Genomic DNA, 19,786 nt, shown 5'->3' with positions numbered 1-19,786 from the left:
GTGTTCCCTCTCCTGCTGTGTCTCTGTCAAATAAATAAATAAAATCTTTAAAATAATATTGTGGCTCTCTGGTGGCGGGTGGAGGTGAGGGGGATTGGATTTGAGGGTGGCCAAAGAGAGCAAGGAGATTGGATATTATAGTAATCCTGCCAAAAGTGATTTGTGCAGGAGGGCAGGGCAATGAAGGGGATGGAGAACATGGCCCTTCCCAGCCTGGAGAGGGCTCCAGCACTGGCCCCTGAAGGTAGTCTCTCCCTGGGAGGGGAAGAGAGTGGGGGGGGGGTGGGTTAGGGAGGAGTGAGGAGGGGAGGGGGAAGGGGCGGATAGGTCTTACTTAAATCTTACTTAAAATTTCCAATAACAAAAAAACAAAACAAACAAACAAAAATTTCCAATAACATCCTCTTGCCAAGGGGTTTTCTCTGGATCTTGGCTTTGGGGGCAGGGTCTTCTTCCCCCAAGAGCCTCTCTTAGGGAATGGGGGGGTTCATGTCCACGGACTTCGGGGGCCAGAAAGTGTCATTTGGAGGGACTTGGCCCTGTAAAGGAAGTGGGGAATTTACAGACCTCCTGCAGACCTCGTGGGCCACCCCTGGCTTCTGCCATCTGCTAGAAGGATTAGCTGGAGTGTAATGAATTTGACCCCAGGAATTAGGGAGGGGCGGCTCACTCTTTCCGGGATGCCGGGCCTCTGCAGGGAGCTGGGGTCCAGAAACCTCCCGAGGCTCTATCGTGGGCACTGGGCCCAGGGGAGGCTACTGTACCTCCGTTTTCTGCCTCCCTTTGTGTCCTGGGGAGTCAGAAGCCCCTCCTCTCTCAGTTCCCTCCTTGAGTTCGGGCAGGTGACTTGGGCCAACAGAAGGCAGCCGAGCCCTTCGATCCTAAATTCACTGAAGGTCCGTGCTGGAAGCGTTCTTGGCGTCCCGTTCCCATTACCACCCTCCACTGCACCATTTGGCAAAGATAGACGTGGAGGTTCGGGGAAGGGGTATGACCTGGCAGCGAAACCTCAGGTCACAGGCCAAGTCTTCCGGCGCCCTCTCCACCAAGAGAACTGCTGCCAGGGTTCCAGAGAAGGGAGGGAGGGAGAATTGGGGCGCCGCTGATTGGCCGAAAGTTCTCCAGAGCCATCCAATGGGCAGGGAGGGTGGGGCGGGGCTCAGACGCCCCCACCCCCAACCTCACCCCTCTCCTCCAGACCGCGCTCGGCTCTAGGCTCCGGGGCCTCGCAGAATCCGCCAGTCGTTCCTCTTCCCCTTCTTATACCTTGGGCGCGACCCCGGGGGCGGACCTCTGCTCCCGCCATGGGCCTAGAGCTTTACCTAGACCTCCTGTCCCAGCCTTGTCGCGCCGTCTACATCTTCGCCAAGAAGAACGGAATCCCCTTCGAGCTGCGCGCGGTGGAGCTGCTTAAAGGTGGGCGGGGCAGAAAGGCAGGCCCCGCGGTCCCGGCGCCTGTGTGCTAACGGACCCCCGCCTGCTGCAGTACTGTGTAATCAGTTACCGGTTGTGCCTTTTTCGAGATCCCCGATCTTTGCCTAGTGAATACGAAACATTTTTCAAAATACAGGTTGAGAGGCGCCTGGGTGGCCAGTGGGTTAAGCCTCTGCCTTCGGTTGAGGTCAAGATCTCAGGGTCCTAGGATCGAGCCCCGCATCGGGCTCTCTGCTTAGCGGAGAGCCTGCTTTCCCCCCTCTCTCTGCCTACCTCTCTGCTTGCTTGTGATCTCTGTCAAATGAATAAATAAAATCTTTAAGAAAAAATACAGGTTGAGAGGGAGCACAGCAGAGAAACAGCAGTGGAGGGCGTGGGAGGCGGGAAGGGTGGGAGGCGTGGGGAAGTGGAGTGAGTGCCCAGATGCCTTCACACCTGGGCTTGGAGAAAACAATGAAACCACCTCCTCATTTCTGAATTGGAGTAGCCTGCTTCTCTTGAATTTCTGCAGCCGCCAGCAGAAGGCGGTTCCACCTGGCTCTGGTCTCCTCTTTACTTCTACCTAGGCCTGCCTACCTTCTGTGTTTGGTGCCCCCACAGCTTGGGCCACCAACTGCAATGCTGCCACCTTGCTCTGCCTTTCCAGCACTCCTTGGGATGGGGGCTGGGCACAGAGGCATTTTCTGGAGGGAGAATGGGTAGGGGTGATTCTCCTCACCCAGGTGAGGGGCAAAGAGGCCCTTTGGTGGGCCTGTGGCCAGGCTGGAGCCTGGTTCCACTGAGGTCCTCTGACTCCATACACTGTCAGACCTGGGAACCCCCACTGGGTAAGGAGCCTTGAGCGTTTGGCATGGGACAGAAAGAAGAGCTGAGCTGCTGGAAGCTGGGTGACGGAAGAGGGCAGGAGCTCCTGGAGAGAATGAGCCTGAACTGAGGGCTGGGGGCAGGTGTAGCCGGAGCTCTGTGGTGCGGACAGGTTACGCAGCCAGCATAGGAAGATGGATTGCAGGGGCAAGCTTAGAGCCCAGGGAGGAGAGACTGGAGTGTCTGATATATGGATGGAATTGGCTCGGCCTGGGGTAGGGGTGACTTACAGCTGCAGGGACTCACCCTCCCTGTTCATGGCCAAGTTGAGATGCTGCTTGGCCCAGGTTCCCAGGGAGGGTGGACCCAGGAAGGGTAGACCTCTGGTGGGGTCAGGGTCTGTGGTCTGGTGACCAGCAGAGTGGTCTCCTTCCCATTACCCACCTGGATAGGGGCCTCAGAAAGTTGGTGCCTGGATATTGGGGTGGGGGTGCAGTGGGGGTGGAGGTAGGGGTGGGGGTGGGAGAGGCCTCAGTGGGGGACGGGGCTCAGAGTTCTCCTCACCCACCTCACTGGTCTCTCCCATAGGCCAGCACCACAGCGATGCTTTTGCCCAGGTGAACCCCCTGAGGAAGGTGCCAGCCTTGAAGGATGGGGACTTCACTTTGGCTGAGAGGTATCAGGTCCCCATGCGGCTACCGGGGCCTTGTGAGGCCAGCCAGCTGTCCGTGTATCTACTGTTGATGGCTTGGATCATGGCTGGTGTGCCCTGAGCACCTGTGCCAGCCCCAGAAGGCAGAGGAGGCTGGGGCTGAGAGGGGCTATGGAAGTCATGGCATTCCCCCCTCCCAAGCCTTCTTCCACCTCCCGGGAAATTTACAAAGGAGGAAACTGAATCTGGGGAGGGGAGGGACTTGCACAAGGTCACAGGGCCTCCAGCCTGTTTCCAGGCCTCCTCTGCCCACTCAGCCCCCAGACAGAAGGAGAGCGGAGAGCGAAATATGGAGGAGTAACTGTACTACACTCTTTAGAGCTTCTACTTCTACAAATTTTGGGCAAGTTCTATTGCCCTGGGAGTCAAGAGAGCACCCAGAGAGCTTCAGTGGCTATTTGCTGAGCACCGACCGGGAACCATCTAGACCTTGGGACCAAAGCATTGAACAATTCTAAGTCCTTGGCCTCCTAGAGCTCATGTTCTGGAAGGGGGGTGGTGTACTGCTAATCTCTGTAAGGTGTAACCTATCAGGCAGTGATGAGTGCCATGGAGAAAATAAGCAGGGTAAGAGTGTGGTGGAGGGTGCAATTTTGAGTAGGATATTGAGTGAAGGGCCCCTTGAGGAGGAGGTGTCTGAGCAGAGACCCTAGAACAGAGGTGCAGGGTATTTGGGAAGGGTGTTCTGGCTGGAGGGAACAGCAAAGCCAAAGGCAGTGAAGTGGGACAGTGCTTGGGGGAAAGGTTGGAGAGACAAGGTGTCCAGCGTGGCTGGGGTGAGGGAGGGGAGTAAGCAGGGGCTGAGGTCGGTGGGTAGCCTGTGTGGCCAGGAAGACTTTGGCTTTTACTGTAGGTAAGATGGGGCCACTGCAGGAGTTTAAGCAGAGGAGAGCTGAGATCCAACTTCGGTTTTAAAGGATCCCTCTGGCTGGGGTGAAAAGATACTGTGCTAATCCAGGAGAGAGGTGCTGGTACCCCAGACCAAGATGGTAGTACAGAGGGATGTAGTGGTCAGTTCTGACTGCCCTTGAAGGTCAAGCCCAAGAGTGTGCTGGAGCAGTGGACATAGGAGGGAGAGAGGAGAACCCAGGCCATCTTCCAGGTTGGTGGCTGGATAGAGATGGCTTTACTGAAGCCACACAGTACCTCTGTAGTACAGCCAGATTCACATTCCACTTGGCTTTAGAAACTCTGGTCACTGGACAGTCCAACATCCATGGAGACCTGGTGCTCTGGCCAGACATGAGGCACAGGTCAGACATGGTGGAGGGAGGAGGGAGGGGAGGAGGTCAGAGAGGGCTTCCTGGGGGAGGAGGCTGGAGGCTTTGGGTAGATAGAGAGGAGATGGGACAGGGTGGGAAGCAGTGACCCATTCACCTGGGAGGCCTTATCCCAGCCCTAGGGAGTGTGAGGGGACAGCTGGCTTTGTTCCTGTCACGACCATGCATCAGATATAGTGCAGAGTGCCATGTAAGTCACTCTTGTCTTTCAAGAACCATGTTGGACCCCCCTTCCTCCTAGAAACTCTCTCTGAGTACCCCATCACCGTCATTCTGAAATCCCAAGACATTTTGTTTTTCACCTGGTGCCCTTAGCTCAGATGATAGGATGACGCAATGTAGAGCTGTGTGACCCTAGACAGTCACCTAACCTCTCTGAGCCTCACATTCCTACTCTGCATCTTGGTATGAAGATAGTGAAATGCTCCACCTATGGGAGTTGGGGAGATGTGAGCAGTGGGGAGGGGACAGAAAGTGACTAGTACATGTTCCTCATCTCCTCTGTGTCCCCCAGTGTGGCCATCCTGTTGTATCTGAGTCGCAAATATGAGGTCCCTGACCACTGGTATCCCCAGGACCTGCAGGCCCGTGCCCGTGTGGACGAGTACCTAGCCTGGCAGCACACAGCCCTTCGGAGTAGCTGCACCCGAGCCATGTGGCAGAAGGTGAGCTATGGCAGGACGGGGACCCTTCTAGAATGCTCAAGGGACAGTGCTTTCTGTTTAAAAAATTCCATTCAGGGCACCTGGGTGGCTCAGTCAGTTGAGCATCTTCCTTTGGCTCAGGTCATGATCCTGGAGTCCCAGGATTGAGTCCCAGGATCAAGCCACATGGCAGCTGGCAGCAGCGGGTTCCCTGCTCAACAGGGAGTCTGCTTCTCTCTCTTCCTCTGCCCCCCCCCGCTCCTTCTCTCTCTCAAATAAAAAGTAAAATATTTTAAAAAATTCACTGAGACCTGAGGTCTTGGAACACCAAATTCTAGAATGCCAGAGACTCCCTAGTCCAACCAACTTGTTTCCCAGAGGGGAAACCAAGGCAGAGCCAGGGAGTGACTTCTCCAGATGTGCCCTGATTCCTGAGCTCCTGAAACTCAATCCTATGCCCTTTTGCATGTTCCTGACTGCAGAAATAATTGCTTTTTGGGAGAGAGAGAGAAAAATCAAGCTCTGGCTACACACATACTTTTTCAGATAGAGAAGTGTTAAGTGAAAAATCTCAGACTAGGAAGAAATGAAGAGACCTTTCAATAAATTTGGTCTGATTTCTGGGTATTTCAGGATTTTGAAGCCTAAAAACACTGGAAGACTTAGAGAAGAGCCTAATAGATTTTCCATATACAATGACATTTGTGTAAGGAGGAAAGGATTAAACTTAAAACAAGCAAAAAACTGACAAAGATTTGTTAGAAAGAAGTAACATTTTGCACGCCTGGGTAGCTCAGTCAGTTAAGCGTTGGACCCTTGATTACAGCTCAGGTCATGATCTTGGGGTCTTGGGTTTGAGCTCTGGGTCAGGCTTTGCGCTGAGCATGGAGTCTGCTTGTCCCTCTCCCTCTGCTCCTCCCCCTGCTTGTGCTCTCTCTCTCTCTCTAAAATAAATAAATAAAATCTTAAAGAAAGAAAGAAAGAAAGAGAGGTGCCTGGGTGGTTCAGTCAGTTAAGCGTTTGCCTTTGGGTCAGGTCATGATCTTGGGGTCCTGGGATTGAGCCCCCAACCCAGCTCTCTGCTCAGCCAGGAGTCTGCTGCTTCTTCTTCCTCTCCTTCTGTGCTCTCTCTCTCAAATAAATAAAGTCTTCAGAAAAGTTACTTAAAGAATTTTTTTTCTAAAGATTCATTTATTTGGGAGAGAGATAGTGCACACACATCACACGCACCCACACGTGAGGTGGCGGGGGAGCGGCAGAGGGAGAGAATCTCATGTAGATTCCCTGGGCGGGGTGAGGGGGGGCTTGGGTTGAGGCTTTCATGGTGAGGGTAGTGGGGAGCCATGGAAGGCTTGATGCAGGGGGTGATATGGGCAGTCTGAGATTGCAGACGTTCCCCCTACTGGCTGCCTTGCATGAGGACCTAGGGAGAGGTGGAGGCTGTCCATGTTGTAGTAGAAGATAATGCTAGTGGTGGCCATGGGTGGAAAGAGTGGGTTGAAGTGAGGAGAAATTGGAAGGCCTGGTGATAGATTGGATGAGATTGGATGAGGAACTAGGCTAGGCTTTGGATAGACACTGAGCCCTCTCTCTGCCTTCCCACCCACCAGATGATGTTCCCAGTGTTCCTGGGTGAACAGGTGCCCCCTGAGACATTGGCATCTACTCTGGCTGAGCTGGACAGGTGCCTGCAGTTGCTTGAGGACAAGTTCCTAAAGGACCAGGACTTCGTTGCTGGACCTCACATCTCAGTGGCTGACTTGGTGGCCATCACAGAGCTGATGCATGTGAGTGCTGTGGGGTCAGGTGATCCACTGGGCACTGAGGTGTCCTGGGAGGGAGCCAATGTACCATTTCATGTTGCCCTTTCTGGCTGTGGGACCCTGGGCAAGCCACTTCACTCTCTGAGCCTCAGTGTTCTCATCTGTAAAGTGGGGCTTTAGACCCTATCCTGCAGTGATACTGAGAAGCTTCCCAGTGTCTCTGGGGAGAGAACCTCCAGCCTATTACTCATGTGGCCAAGAAGGGAAAACCCACCCTGGAGAATTCCTCAGCCAGGTCATCCTGCCTTGTGCTTGACCATGCCTATCCCTCCACCCGGCTCCTTCTTCCCATAGCCTGTCAGTGCTGGCTGCCAAGTCTTCAAAAGCAGACCCAAGCTGGCTGCATGGCGCCAACGTGTGGAGGCGGAGGTGGGAAAGGACCTCTTTCAGGAGGCACATGCAGCTATCATGAAGGCCAAGGACTTGCCTCCGGCTGACCCGGCCACAAAGGAGAAGCTGAAGGCCTCCGTGCAGGTTTTGCTGCAGTGAGGGGAAGGGCAGGCCTGCAGAGATGATGGAGACTCTGTTTTCAAAATAAACAGGTCCAGCTGTTCCTCCTGGGCTGTAAGCAAGACACACTTTCCAGGCTCTGTTCCCCGGTTCCCTCCAGGCATCAGGTATTCCTTCTTTTGTTTTGTCTTCATTCTTCATTCCCACCCCTTCCACTCTGACTTTGTGTGACCCCTGGAAAGAACTTAATGAACTTAGTAAACACATATTTGACCTTGTCCCTCCTGTGTTTAAAACTTTCTATGGTGCTGAACTGCTCTGAGGCTAAAGTATGAATCACTGAACTTTGCATTCAAGTCCTTGGCCACCCCTCCAGGACACCCTCTTCTGGTTGCACACAGTAGCCCAACATTTTTAGACCCCTTCTCCCAGCTCCAGCCTCCACCTCCTGGCCTTGGCTCAGGCTGTTTCCATTGCTAATAGGGCCCCTCATCACCTTTGCCTGGTGCTTCTTATAATCTTTAGGCTGTCACCATTTTGCTTCTCCAGGGAGACCTCCCTGACTTCCCCAACCCCAAGCCAAGTCAGATGACACCCACCAGGCTCATCAGCCCCACTGCTTCCCTCTCTCAGCCCTGGAACAGAGTTGGTTTAACACCCCCTGGGCTGAGCACATGTCACAGATAGGAGTTGAGCTGGTGAAGGGATGTCTGGATCAGGCATGACCTTGGTCTCTTAGGTCTCTCTCTGTCCTCCCTCTGGGGTGATGCTGTCTCCCATGGGTGGTTTGGGTACAGGGCTGCTTCATGAACCTCCTTGCAAGGAGAGAAGTCCCAGGTTAGTTCCTGGCCTTCTGGGTGCTGCTGAGAGGCCTTGTGCTCCTACTCAGAACCTTGGTCTCTCTCTTATCTGTGCTCCACCCTGGATCCCAGACTTGCCACCTGTCCCTGTCCTTTCTCCTCAAGACTATTAGAATCTACCTGTCTTGTATCCTAGACCCTCTGATATCTTATTCAACCAGTAAACTGCTAATGGGACACAATCATGAACAGAGCTTCTCAGACTGCCTGCCTTCTCATGGAGGGTCCCACCCCCTTTCTTTTAAAGATTTTATTTTTAAGTAATCTCTATACTCAACACAGGGCTCGAAACTGAGATCAAGAGTTGCATGCTCTCCCGGCTGAGCCAGCCAGGTGCCCCCAAGGCTCCTCTAATGTGCATACTCATATAGAATTTTTAGAAGTGTAATTGAAAATATTCATACACACCCACACAATTTCAATTGTATGTTCATTTACAAGTGAAACAACTTTGCAACACTGATGAGAGTACCATGTTTAGCCGTATCAACAGGATTTCCATGTTTTTAAAAAATATTTATTCTTGAGAGAGAGAGACAGAGTTTACATGAGCAGAAGGGTGGGGGAGGGGCAGAGGCAGAGGGAGAAGCAGACTCCCCAAGGAAGCCGGACACTAGGCTAGATCCCAAGACCCTGGGATCATGACCTGCACTGCAGTCAAATGCTCTACCACTGAGCTATACCCCCAATGTTCTCATGACCTGCACTGAAGGCAGACACCAAACTGACTGAGCCATCCAGGCACCCCCAGACTTCCGTGTTTTAAGTGAGACATTTTGTTTTGACTATAAAAATATAGGGTGCAGTAACGAGGGCTGGTAATTTGACTAGGGCATGCCTTTACCCCTTGATGGACAGTACTTCCCTATGATACAAGGTTGCCACCGGTGCAAGACGCCACAAAGGCAGATAGATGTCTGTCAGAGCCAGGTGGAGATGCAGGGAGCCAGAGGTTCTCTACCCAGCCTCACCTGAACTCAAAAGTGTCACCTGGCTCCTGGTCAAGAAAAGTTCAGATTTCCACATACCACGTGAAGTGGCCTTATTTGGAAATGGTGGCAACACAGTAAAAAAAAAAAGGATGGAACCTGGGCAAGGTCCCTACAGGTGTGTAGGTGTGCGTGTTTTGGGTGTGTTCAAATCCCCTATTTTGTGAAACAGAATAAAGGAAACCTCATTTACAATAAAGTTGGGAGGCCACAAGAGGGAGAACTCACACCTCCTACTTGCAGCCCTTGGTAACCCTACCAGACTGAGCCCTACCTTGCATTCCCAAGAGCAAGAAGACTATATGCCGCCAGCCAGCCGGGGAAAGGTATCTTTATACCAATCCCCCTGCTCCGTCCAGCCAGTGAGCTACTTTCAACACTCAGCCACTGAAAAGTGACTACACTCTTAACTCCCAGTTTATTCCAGCGGATTTTTTATGTATAACAGTGTCTCCCAACTCCTCCCTTTCTTTTCTTTTTTTTTTTAAGATTTTTTTTATTTATTTATTTGACAGAGAGAGAGATCACAAGTAGGCAGAGAGGCAGGCAGAGAGAGAGAAGCAGGCTCCCCACGGAGCAGAGAGCCCGATGCGGGGCTCGATCCCAGGACCCTGAGATCATGACCTGAGCCGAAGGCAGCGGCTTAATCCACTGAGCCACCCAGGCGCCCCAACTCCTCCCTTTCTTGTGTTAAAAAACGTTTCTCTCCTTTGTTGGTTGGCCTTGCCTGTGGTTTTGCCTTAGGCTGTCCCAAATTGCAATTCTCTGCCATCCTCGCATAAACCCATTTTTTTTCTTTTCTTTTTTTTTTCACAAGTAGGCAGAGAGGCAGGCAGAGAGAGAGAGGAAGGGAAGTAGGCTCCCTGCGGAACAGAGCCGGATTCGGAGCTCGATCCCAGGACCCTGAGATCATGACCTGAGCCCAAGGCAGAGGCTTTAACCCGCTGAGCCACCCAGGCGCCCCGAATAAACCCATTTTTACTGATAAAATAACTGGCTATTTTATTTTCAAGGTTAACAATCTAAATATGGGTTAGGAAGCAGAGGACTGCACCACCCAGGAACTCAGGGATCCAGAAACCCCCTGGCCAGTGTGTCGGGAGCCGGTAGAGGCCAGGACCCGGGCGGCCAGGTCGCGGCTCAGGTCCGGTCTCCTTGGGGAAGCGTCACACACCTCACTCTCCCCTCCCCGCCCCCCACCTCCCGGTTTGGCCTTAGGACTTCCGGAAATCAGCGCCAGCAGAGGCGGTGTGTAGACGATGCAGCCAATCCGAGGACGCGGCTGCCTGTCCAACCAATAGGGAGCCAGGTCTGCCTGGCGCCCCGCCCCTGCTGCCTAGTCCGCGACCCTCGGGAACACCGACCCGAACTTTGTGCGTTCTTTCTCTGCTGCCCTGCGCGTCCGGTTCTTTCCCGCCGACATGCCTTTTGTCGAGTTGGACACGAACTTGTCCGCCGGCCGTGTGCCCACGGGATTGGAGAAGCGGCTCTGCGCGGCCACTGCAGACATCCTGAGCAAACCTGAGGACGTGAGCGTGGGCCGGGGAACACCGGGCGGGAGGAGGCTGGTGGACCTGGGTCGAGCTCTGTCCACGCCCCGGCTTCGCCATCGCGACCTGGGCTCTTCGCCGCAGGGAACCCCGCCTGCCAGGCCCTGGCCTCCCACTCTCCCCACCTCTCAGGTCTGCTGCGTGCTGCCTTCCCTGGCCCTGACACTGACGTGACCGCCAAGGACCCCGTCCCCGAGCCTCTGGCCCTGACGCCAGGGGCCCGCGCATGTTGGCTCTCGTGCTCCCCGGTCCTCAGCGCGAACTCGGCCTGCACCGACTTCAGGCGAAACTTTCGTGTTCCCCGCAGCGCGTGAACGTAACGGTGCGACCAGGTCTGGCCATGGCGGTGAACGGCTCCACTGAGCCCGGCGCCCAACTGCTCATCTCCTCCATTGGTGTGGTAGGCACAGCCGAGGACAACCGCGGCCACAGCGCCCGGTTCTTCGAGTTCCTCACCAAGGAGCTGAACCTGGGCCAGGATCGGTACGTGGGGGCAGGCAGAGGGTGGGGGCGGCGATCCCATCTGAGAACCCCATCTAAGGTTGGGGGGAAATGCATTCCTCGCCCTGCTCGAGAAGGGCCTAGTGCCGGGCGCCCTTGGATGATGGGTCCACCCTCAGAATGGTTACGGGATTGAATGAATTCCTGACTCTGCCCTGGTCCTCTTGACACGTGCGCAAGACATGGCCTTCCAGACTTCGCTGTTTCCATCTGTGAGGTAGGAAGGCTCTCCTTTAACCGTCCCCTGGGGGAGCTGCCAGACTCCCGTGGGATGGCGGTGAACGTTACCAACCTAACAAAGCTATGGCCATTTATCATCTGCCTCTAGTCTTCTCCACATCTTACAGTTGATCTTAGCCAAAAGGCCGAGAGGCGATCTTCTCCACATCTTGGGAAATCAAGAATAATTTTCTAGGAGAACTTCTCCAGGCTGGTTGGGAGAATTTTTTGGTATGTCCTGAGGCCATGTCACCTGGGGGCCTGTAGCCAAGTAAGTCCCAGGTGAGGCTCCTAGGAGTCTCAGCGAGTAGTGGAGAGAACACTGGCTTGGATGTCTGGAGATCTGGGTTCTGGGTCCAGCACAGCGAGGGAGGATGCCTGACAAACCTGGAAATGAACCATCTCCAGTTTGTAGGCTTCTCTTCTGTGAATAGAAGGGAATATATTAAATGGTCACCCAAGAGGCCAGAACAGCCCTCCAACCTGGGATCCTGTGTCAGAGTTTAAGTTTGTCTCTGGGTAAGAAATATTCCTGAACCAAGCCCATGCCTGTGAAGAACTAAGAGCATGAGAAGTCTGAAAGAACCTTCTAGAATGGATCCTTTGTTGGCCCAGGAAGGCTGGTGAGGAATGGTTAGGTTACTCCTGGTAGTGTTTAGACCTGGTCCTCAAGTTGGGGCGAGATAATAATTGGAAAAAAATTACGTAACATGTAAATGCTTACCATGTGCCAGGTCATCTCTAGAAACCTCACATGCATCACCCCTTTTGATCCTTGCAAGTTCTGTCCCTCTGTTCACACCACCTTGTGTAGACATGCCATCCCTGTGAGATTTACAGATGGGAAAACCAAAGCTGTCACACCAGCCCTTCCTCTACAACCCTTTGGCTACCCCAAGTATCTTGCTCTTCACCAGGAACTTCCCATCACTTCTGTGAGGGGGGCATGTTTGTTCATTCCACAGACATCAGTGGGGGGAGGGGTGGTCACCTTGTGCCTGGTTTTGAGCTAAGGTTTGAGAAAACAAAGGTGGCTGGGGCACTGCCCATGCCCCCTGGGAGCCTGCAGTTTGGAAGTGGGAGGGATGCCCCTCTGAGTCCACAGACAGCATACAGTGATGACAGAGGTGGCTGTGTTGAGTGTCTGGGGGCAGACACCATCTTGCCTCTGACTGGCCCATGGTGGGAGGTCATGAATGGGATGAGGCAGACTTGCAAAATGCCTGCTAGGCTAAGGCAGACTAGTCTGGAAGTCCATGGTAGGAGTGCCCAGCTGGGTGTCTTGGAATATGAGGCATTAGCTAAGAAGCTGATGACATCTTTTTTTTTTCTTTCTTTATCTTTTTCCTCCTGAAGGATAATTATCCGCTTCTTTCCCATGGAGCCCTGGCAGATTGGCAAGAAAGGGACAGTCATGACTTTCCTGTGATTGGCACAGAGGGCATCCAAAGCATGCATCTGCCAGCTGTCTGCCAGAGCGGCTTCCTGGCAGAGTAAGGGCCTGGTGGATACCAGCTTCTGGCACTCCTTCATGCAGATGTGCCTGTGACCTCACAATCCTCTTCCCCATCCTCGTGTCAAATAAATGAAGAGACCTTCGTCTTTCTTTTCTTTCTTTTTTTTTCTGCCCCAGCCCAAGACCTTTGTATTTCAAACACGATTTCTTTCTCTCCCTTTACCCCTCCCTGGCATTCTGGGTCACCCTGGGCAGCAGGGTTGGCCTATGATGTGGAAACTTTATGAAACCTGAGAGGTGGGATGTTTCCTGTCTTCCAGGCCATTTTCTCATGTATTGTATGTAGGCTGCTCAAATCCAAGGGTAGAAGTTGGCATCTTGAAGGCCCTGCTCTTCATGCCCATGTGTAAACTGGTGGGGCTGGCACCTGGCCCAGGCTAGGTCTTCCTGCAAATTTTGCTGACCAGAGGTACCTCCTCAGATTGGGCTGGCCCATGCAGCCTACTGTCCCATAGAATGGGATGCCCAGCAGGGGAGCAGGACAGCTGGGCTTCAGGGACGTTTCCTGGGCATTCCCAAACTCCATCTTCTCCCATGAGTCTTGCTGAGAATCCTCTGTAGCTATTCACCTAGTAAAAGCCGTGTCCTGGAATGGCAAACCTGGAAATATGTCTGCCACCAGAAACAGAGTAAATGCAGTTGCCATCTAAATACTATATCACACTTTCACATTTCAGGGGTATACGGGTAGGATTGGGGGAGCCCAAGGGGTGTCCTTTAGAGTTCCCTTGCAGATGTTCGATGTTTGCATGCCGTGACCATTAGACATGGCAGTGAGCACTGGGTTTACCTATAGAGTTGAAAGTCTCATCCTTGTCTTAATACACCTGTGAAATGCCAAATTGAGATTTTTAGCCTATGCTGTCAACATGGTTAAAGTTAGTTTCCAGTGGAGTGTTCATGTGCTTGTGGTGTTTGTTCCTGACCACTACTGTGGACTCATTAAAACCTAGAGCTTGGAGTTCCTTCCTTTGGCTCCCTGTCCCAACTGCTCCTGCACTTATTCCTTCTGCCAACGTGGGTATCCTGCTTCTCCAGAGGGGCTCAGGGAACGTTTGTGGGTTGAATCTGAATGCATGGTCGAGGTGTCCAAGTACAGGTTCAGGCCTAACCCTAGATAGGACCATAAGGCAGCAGCTACCTATCTGGTCCCACCTTAAATGTTTTGTCACCACTGTAGTGAGAGTGAGATTATCTGGTTGCTATGGGCGACTGTCCCCTCCCCCTCTCCACATTATACCCACTGAGCTTTTCCCCCTGGTCATACTGTGCTGCCTGAGGATCCTGTATGGCCTGCACTGCTTCTCACCTCCAAAGCTTGCCACACAGCTCTCTGCTGTGTGGACTATCCTTCCCATCTTTTTTTTTTTTTTTTTTTTTTTTTTTTTTAAGATTTTATTTATCCATTTGACAGGAGGGGAGAGAGTTTGAGAGAAGCCACAAAAAGGGAGAGTGGCAGGCAAAGGAAGAAGCAGGCTCCCCACTGAGCAGGAAGCCCAATGTGGGACTGGATCCCAGGACTCTGGGATCCTGACTTGAGCTGAAGGCAGCTGCTCAACTGCCTGAGCCACCCAGGTGCCCGACGACTCCATTATTTTTGCAATTTCTGGGTATCTCTAAAGCTTTATTGTTCTGAACTGAAGCTGTGAGTTCACCATGATTTTATCGTCTTTATATATGGTCAAAGAGAAAGCCATAATATTCCTTCCTATTTAAATCATTTTTGCTAGACTCAAGCAACTATGAATTTCAACCACACTGTGAAACCTTTCCCTAAAAGGCTTACCTCCCAAGGGTTTAACCTCTCTCAGTCCAAGGCCATTTCCGAAAAACTTTAAATGCTGGCTCTTCTTTCCAGGTTTGGAATTCTGCCGCTCCTGAGCTTGCTCCTGAGTCTTGATTTTTTTTTTAAAATATTTTATTTATTTGACAGAGATCACAAGCAGGCAGAGAGGTAGGCAGAGAGAAGGGGGAAAGCAGGCTCCTTGCTGAGCATAGAGCCCAATGCGGGGCTTGATTCCAGGACCCTGAGATCAGGACCTGAGCTGAAGGCAGAGGGTTAACCCACTGAGCCACCCAGGCGCTCAACCCGTGTTGATTTTGTGTGTGTGTGTGTGATTGTTGTTTTTATCCTTGTTTCAGTATTTCATTGTATCTGTGCCTTTTGGGCTTCAAATCCTTTTCAGAAAGAGGTAAGGCACAGAGTAAATAAAGGAGAACATTCTTCCTCCCCTGGTTATCTCTAAGTGTTCCCTAAGTTTCCATTGCCTCAGAGCTCCTGCCCCAGATTGTAACAAATAACACCGCCCGTCATTTAGCGACTGCTCAGGGCCAGGCACCAAACTCAGCGTTTCCCAAATATTACAAGTGGTCGGGAACAGAGGTCGGAACCCCAAGCAGGCGCTCCGAGCCCACAATAGTTCGGGTGCTCAAATGCACCGATCGGGAATGTTTACACTTGCACGCCCACTGTACGCAGTACTCGGGATCCCAGAGAGCTTGCCCCGCGGGCCAGCTCCGCGTGCGCCCTCTCTGATTGGTTAACGGAGCCGGCACCGCAGCCAATGGGAGCGCGCCTTATTGTCAGGCGCGCTGCCGGCCGGCGCAGGGGGTCGAGGCAGGCAGGCTGTTGCTGTGGAGACGCCTGGTGAGTTCCAGGGTGGCTGGTTTGGGGGCATCCCCCAGATGGAGGCGCGGCTCTGCTGAAGCAGAGGCCGGAGCAGGGGCTCAGGCCTAAAGGGCGGCGGGCTCGGGGGAGGGGGCGCCTCCGGTAGCCTGAGTGCCACGTTCGGGGAAACCGAGGATGGAGAGCGGGAGCGGCGAGGCCGGGGCTCTTGGCTTCCTCGCGGGCCTCTTCACCGCTCCTGCCGTCACCCTGGGGTGACCAGGACGGGCTCCAGCCTCGGGAGTGGTTCTCGGTGACAGCCTCAGGAGCCACTATTGATTCTGCGTCTGCCGGGTGCTGAGCCCAGTGCTAACCCTTTACTTCACTTACGTCCTTTCACTTCACCTTCACAGCAGCCCTGTTAGGTGAGTGTTGTTATTAGCGCCATTTATACGGGTGGAAACTGAGGCCCAGATGGGGTGAAGGGTCTTGTCTAGAGCCAGCCAGCTAAGTCTAGGCGAAAAAGAAATTTTTATAAAAAAAATTTTATATTTAAATAATCTCTGCACCCAGTGTGGGGCTTGAACTTATAACCCAGAGATGAAGAGTTGCATGCTCTATCTACTGAGTCAGCCGGGTACCCCTAGACTGAAAATCTTGAGTGTACTGCCTCCCAGGAGGAGGAGGAGGACCCCAGGTAGATAGATAGAGCCTACTGATACGCTCAGGTGTCTGCACAAGTAATTTTGGAGCCACTTAACTCTTTGGGGCCTGGGTTACAGTGTGTCTGTGGGTCATAACTGTGGGATTTAGGGTTTCATGCAGCTGAAGTTCCTTCTATGGGCTCCATAACTATGGTTACAGCTAAAATCTCCTTTGAGTGGTCTTCTTTAGAGGTTGGCAAACTTATGTGTTAAGTGTAATACTACTTATAATATTAATCTAATTTTAATGTTTTAATGTGTGTTGTGAATATAATAAGCATATTTATAATAGTGTGTATTTTAGGACTAGGAGGCCTACTCTGTCTACTCAGTTCTGGCATTTTAGAGTGGATACAGGCAGAGACAATAGGTAAGTGAGTGGCAGTGTTCCAATAAGATTTTATTTATGGGCACTGAAATTTGAATCTTATGTAATTTTTATATAATTTTCATGTGTCACAATTTTTTTTTTTATCCATTTAAAAATGTTAAAACCAAGGTGCCTGGGTGGCTCAGCTGGTTAAGCGTCTGCCTTGGGCTCAGGTCATGATGCCAGGGTCCTGGGATCAAGCCCAAAGTCCGGCTCCCTGCTCAGAGGGGAGCCTGCTTCTCCCTCTCCTTCCTGCTTGTGCGCTCTCTCTCTCAAATAAATAAATAAAATCTTTTTAAAAATGTCAAAACCATTCTTTGCTCCTAGGCTATACAAAAACAGTAGGCTGGTTAACTTGCTGACCCTTAATCTAGCCCCAAACCTCATAGAATAGAGGAAACAGATTCAAAGAGGGGTCTTTTTTTGCAAAGCTAACCACATAGCCAGGAAGTACCACAGCTCGGCCTAAAATCTAAACTTCCTTACTCCCAGACCAGAGATCTCAGGAAACACCACTGCTTATTACTGACTGGGTCAAGGTGCTGAGGTACTCAGAGTGTGCTGTTCTCTATCATGTGTTCTTAAGGCCCTGGAAACCATGGTCTCAGGAGTTTGGAAATTTGTGAAGTTAAGCTCCTGAATGTGCTGTTCTAGGATAGTGTGATTACTGGGCTGGGAGTCTGAGAAATGAATAGATACTTTCTTTCTTTATTCAATAGCTGCCTTTTTTTTTTTTTTTTTTTTTTTTTTTTTGGCTCCTTTTAGTGGGTTTCTGGGGTTTGTGGTGAATAATACAGACATGGTCCCCATCACTTTGCTTATAGATGATGAATACATAATGTCAATGCTCAAGTAGCTATTTGTTTTTAAACTGTTTATTTTAAACTAAGTTTAGATTTAGAGAAAAGTTGCAACAATAACACAGTTTCCTTACTTCTCTCACTTTACTTCTCCTAATGTTAACATCTTATAGAATTATCATATAACTATCAAGAACAGGACACTAATATTGATACAATGTTATTAACTCAATTGTAAACGTAGTTTGAATTTGACCAGTTTGCCACACAATGTTCTGGTTTTCACTCTACGATTCTAACTTCCCATATTGCATTTAGTTATTGCTCCTTAGTCTCCGTAGCCCTTAATGATTACATAGTTTTGTCTTTCTTAGCCTCGATATTTTTCAAGAGTACTGATGAGTTATTTTGTCTAATATCCCTCAACTTAGATTTGTCTAATGTTTTCTCTTAATTCATGTGAGTTTATGCATTTTTGGCCAGAATAACACAAACATTGTGTCGTCCTCAGTGTATCATATCAAGGAGTTCAAGATGCTGATAGATCTTAGTACTGGTGATATTGATCTTCATTGCTTGGTTTAGTTGGTGTCTGCTGGGTTTCTATACTATAAAGTTACTATCTTTCCCTTTGGTAAGTATCTTGGGGGAAATAAATTGGAAGGATGGGAATTCTGGTTCTCACAAATTTATGCCCACTGACCATAGTTAGCATCCATCTGTGGGTCCCACAGGTGTTTGCCTGAAAGTAATTTCCTATTTCTCTCTTTCCTTCTACATTTATTAACTCAAATTCAGTTAAAGGAAGAGCTATCCCTTCTCTCATTTATTTATATTAATATGGGCCCCATAGATACTCATTTTATTCCTTGGGTTAAAATCTAATATTACCATTATTTTCTTGTTCACTGTTCTGGCTTTGTTTGTTCAGGATCTCCTTCAGGTTAGCTGCTATGTACTCAACAAATCCTCATCATTTTTTGGAGCATTTACTTATTTTCTGGCACCTCAAAATGTTCCAGACTCATCTTGTGTTCTCTCTGCTCCAAATCTGGGATCCCAATTCTTGTTGCTTTAGCCTTGCATTATCCAATCAAGATACTACTCTCCACAGTTACTTAGGTCAGTTCTTTTCTTCCTCATACCCTTCAGTGTGGTTGTGTAACTTGTAATACAGTTGGTTTATTGTTAAAGTTTATATTCCATTTGGGCTCCTCTAGATCTCTATTTTTTTGACTGGGATACTGACTGTGGTTGTAAGAGTAAGAACTGTAACAAAGATATACCAGGGAAGTGTCACTCCCTCCCCCATCCCTGCCACCTTGTTCCTGTTCTCCCCTACCTTTCACCCCTTTCCTGCTCATCCCCTGCAGCTAACTGATCACTTTAGTGTCTGGATTATCCTTTCTTTTGCACAAATGAACAGGTGGTTGTGTATTTTTCTTATTTCCTCTTCTTTGGTATATGAAAAATAGCATGCTATAGATAATCGTATTTTCTTTTTTCACTTAAATATATGTCTTGGGGCACCTGGGTGGCTCAGTGGGTTAAAGCCTCTGCCTTCAGCTCAGGTCATAATCCCAGGGTCCTGGGATCAAGCCCCGCATCAGGCTCTCTGCTCAGCAGGGAGCCTGCTTCCTCCTCTCTCTGCCTACTTATGATCTCTGTCTGTCAAATAAATAAATTAAAAAAAAAATCTTTAAAAAAAGTCTTGAAAATCACCGTTATGTGTTCATAGAGATCTTATTCATTTTTTAAAAAGTTTTATTGAGATAAATTTTTTTTAAAAAGATATTTGTTTATTTGACAAAGAGAGACACAGCGAGAAAGGGAACACAAGCAGGGGGAGTGGGAGAGGCAGAAGCAGGCTTCTTGCTGAGCAGGGAGCCCAATTCAGGGTTCGATCCCAGGACCCTGGGATTATGATCTGAGCTGAAGGTAGACACTTAATGACTGAGCCACCCGGGCACCCCGAGAGATAAAAATTTATACATAATTTACCTATTCATTGAGATAAAGTTTACATACAATTCAGTGGTTTTTCGTATTCCTTCACCACAATCAATTTTAGAACATTTTTATCACGCCAGAAAGAAACCCTGTACTGGTTAGCTGTCACTTTTCATTGCCTCCTACCCTAGCACTAGGCAGTTACGAATACTTTCTGTCTGTATAGCTTTGCCTGTTCTGGACATTTCATATGAATAGGATCATGCAATATGTGGTCTGTGACTGGCTTCTTTCACTTAGAATGATGTTTTCATGGTTCATCCTATTGTCAGTAGTCTATTGCATTTTATGACTGAATGATATTCTGTTTTATGGATATACCACCTTTTATTTATCCAGTTATCAGTTGATGGACATTTGGATTGTTTCTACTTTTTGGTTACTATGCATAATGCTGCTATAAATATTTCTTCATTAATTTTTACAGCTGCGTATTACTTCAATGTGTGGATGTACCGTAGTTTATTCATCCACTATACTATTGGTAGCCATTTAAGTTTCCAGTCTCTTGGATT

General features: G+C 50.2%; 3 protein-coding genes across 14 annotated transcripts in view; all 3 read left to right on the top strand.

Annotated features, from left to right (window-relative positions):
• Window positions 1-1,203: 1,203 nt before the first annotated feature.
• On the top strand, window positions 1,204-7,425 carry LOC123954366 (glutathione S-transferase theta-3-like). Its single transcript, XM_046025493.1, has 5 exons — window positions 1,204-1,416; window positions 2,827-2,914; window positions 4,745-4,895; window positions 6,485-6,661; window positions 6,992-7,425. Exons 1-5 carry the CDS (start codon window positions 1,305-1,307, stop codon window positions 7,184-7,186), a joined length of 723 nt encoding a protein of 240 aa, XP_045881449.1. The 5' UTR covers window positions 1,204-1,304; the 3' UTR covers window positions 7,187-7,425.
• Window positions 7,426-10,327: 2,902 nt separating this feature from the next.
• LOC123953730 (D-dopachrome decarboxylase) lies at window positions 10,328-12,865 on the top strand. The gene is made up of 3 exons (XM_046024027.1): window positions 10,328-10,525; window positions 10,854-11,029; window positions 12,623-12,865. Exons 1-3 carry the CDS (start codon window positions 10,418-10,420, stop codon window positions 12,693-12,695), a joined length of 357 nt encoding a protein of 118 aa, XP_045879983.1. The 5' UTR covers window positions 10,328-10,417; the 3' UTR covers window positions 12,696-12,865.
• Window positions 12,866-15,387: 2,522 nt separating this feature from the next.
• Window positions 15,388-19,786, top strand: part of CABIN1 (calcineurin binding protein 1) — a 156,540-nt gene continuing 152,141 nt past the window's right edge. For 6 of the 12 annotated variants that reach the window (XM_046024479.1, XM_046024480.1, XM_046024476.1 and 3 more), the window contains exons 1-3: window positions 15,388-15,429; window positions 15,801-15,812; window positions 16,396-16,461. The gene's annotated coding sequence lies outside the window, so the exon portion shown is untranslated. Of the gene's footprint in view, window positions 15,430-15,501; window positions 15,813-16,395; window positions 16,462-19,786 lie in introns of those variants that run through there. The other 6 variants (XM_046024474.1, XM_046024471.1, XM_046024470.1 and 3 more) reach the window with 6 other exon arrangements.

Source organism: Meles meles, chromosome 12 (assembly GCF_922984935.1).
Source record: "Meles meles chromosome 12, mMelMel3.1 paternal haplotype, whole genome shotgun sequence".
NCBI lineage: Eukaryota > Metazoa > Chordata > Mammalia > Carnivora > Mustelidae > Meles > Meles meles.
This window is presented reverse-complemented; position numbering and strand designations above follow the sequence as displayed.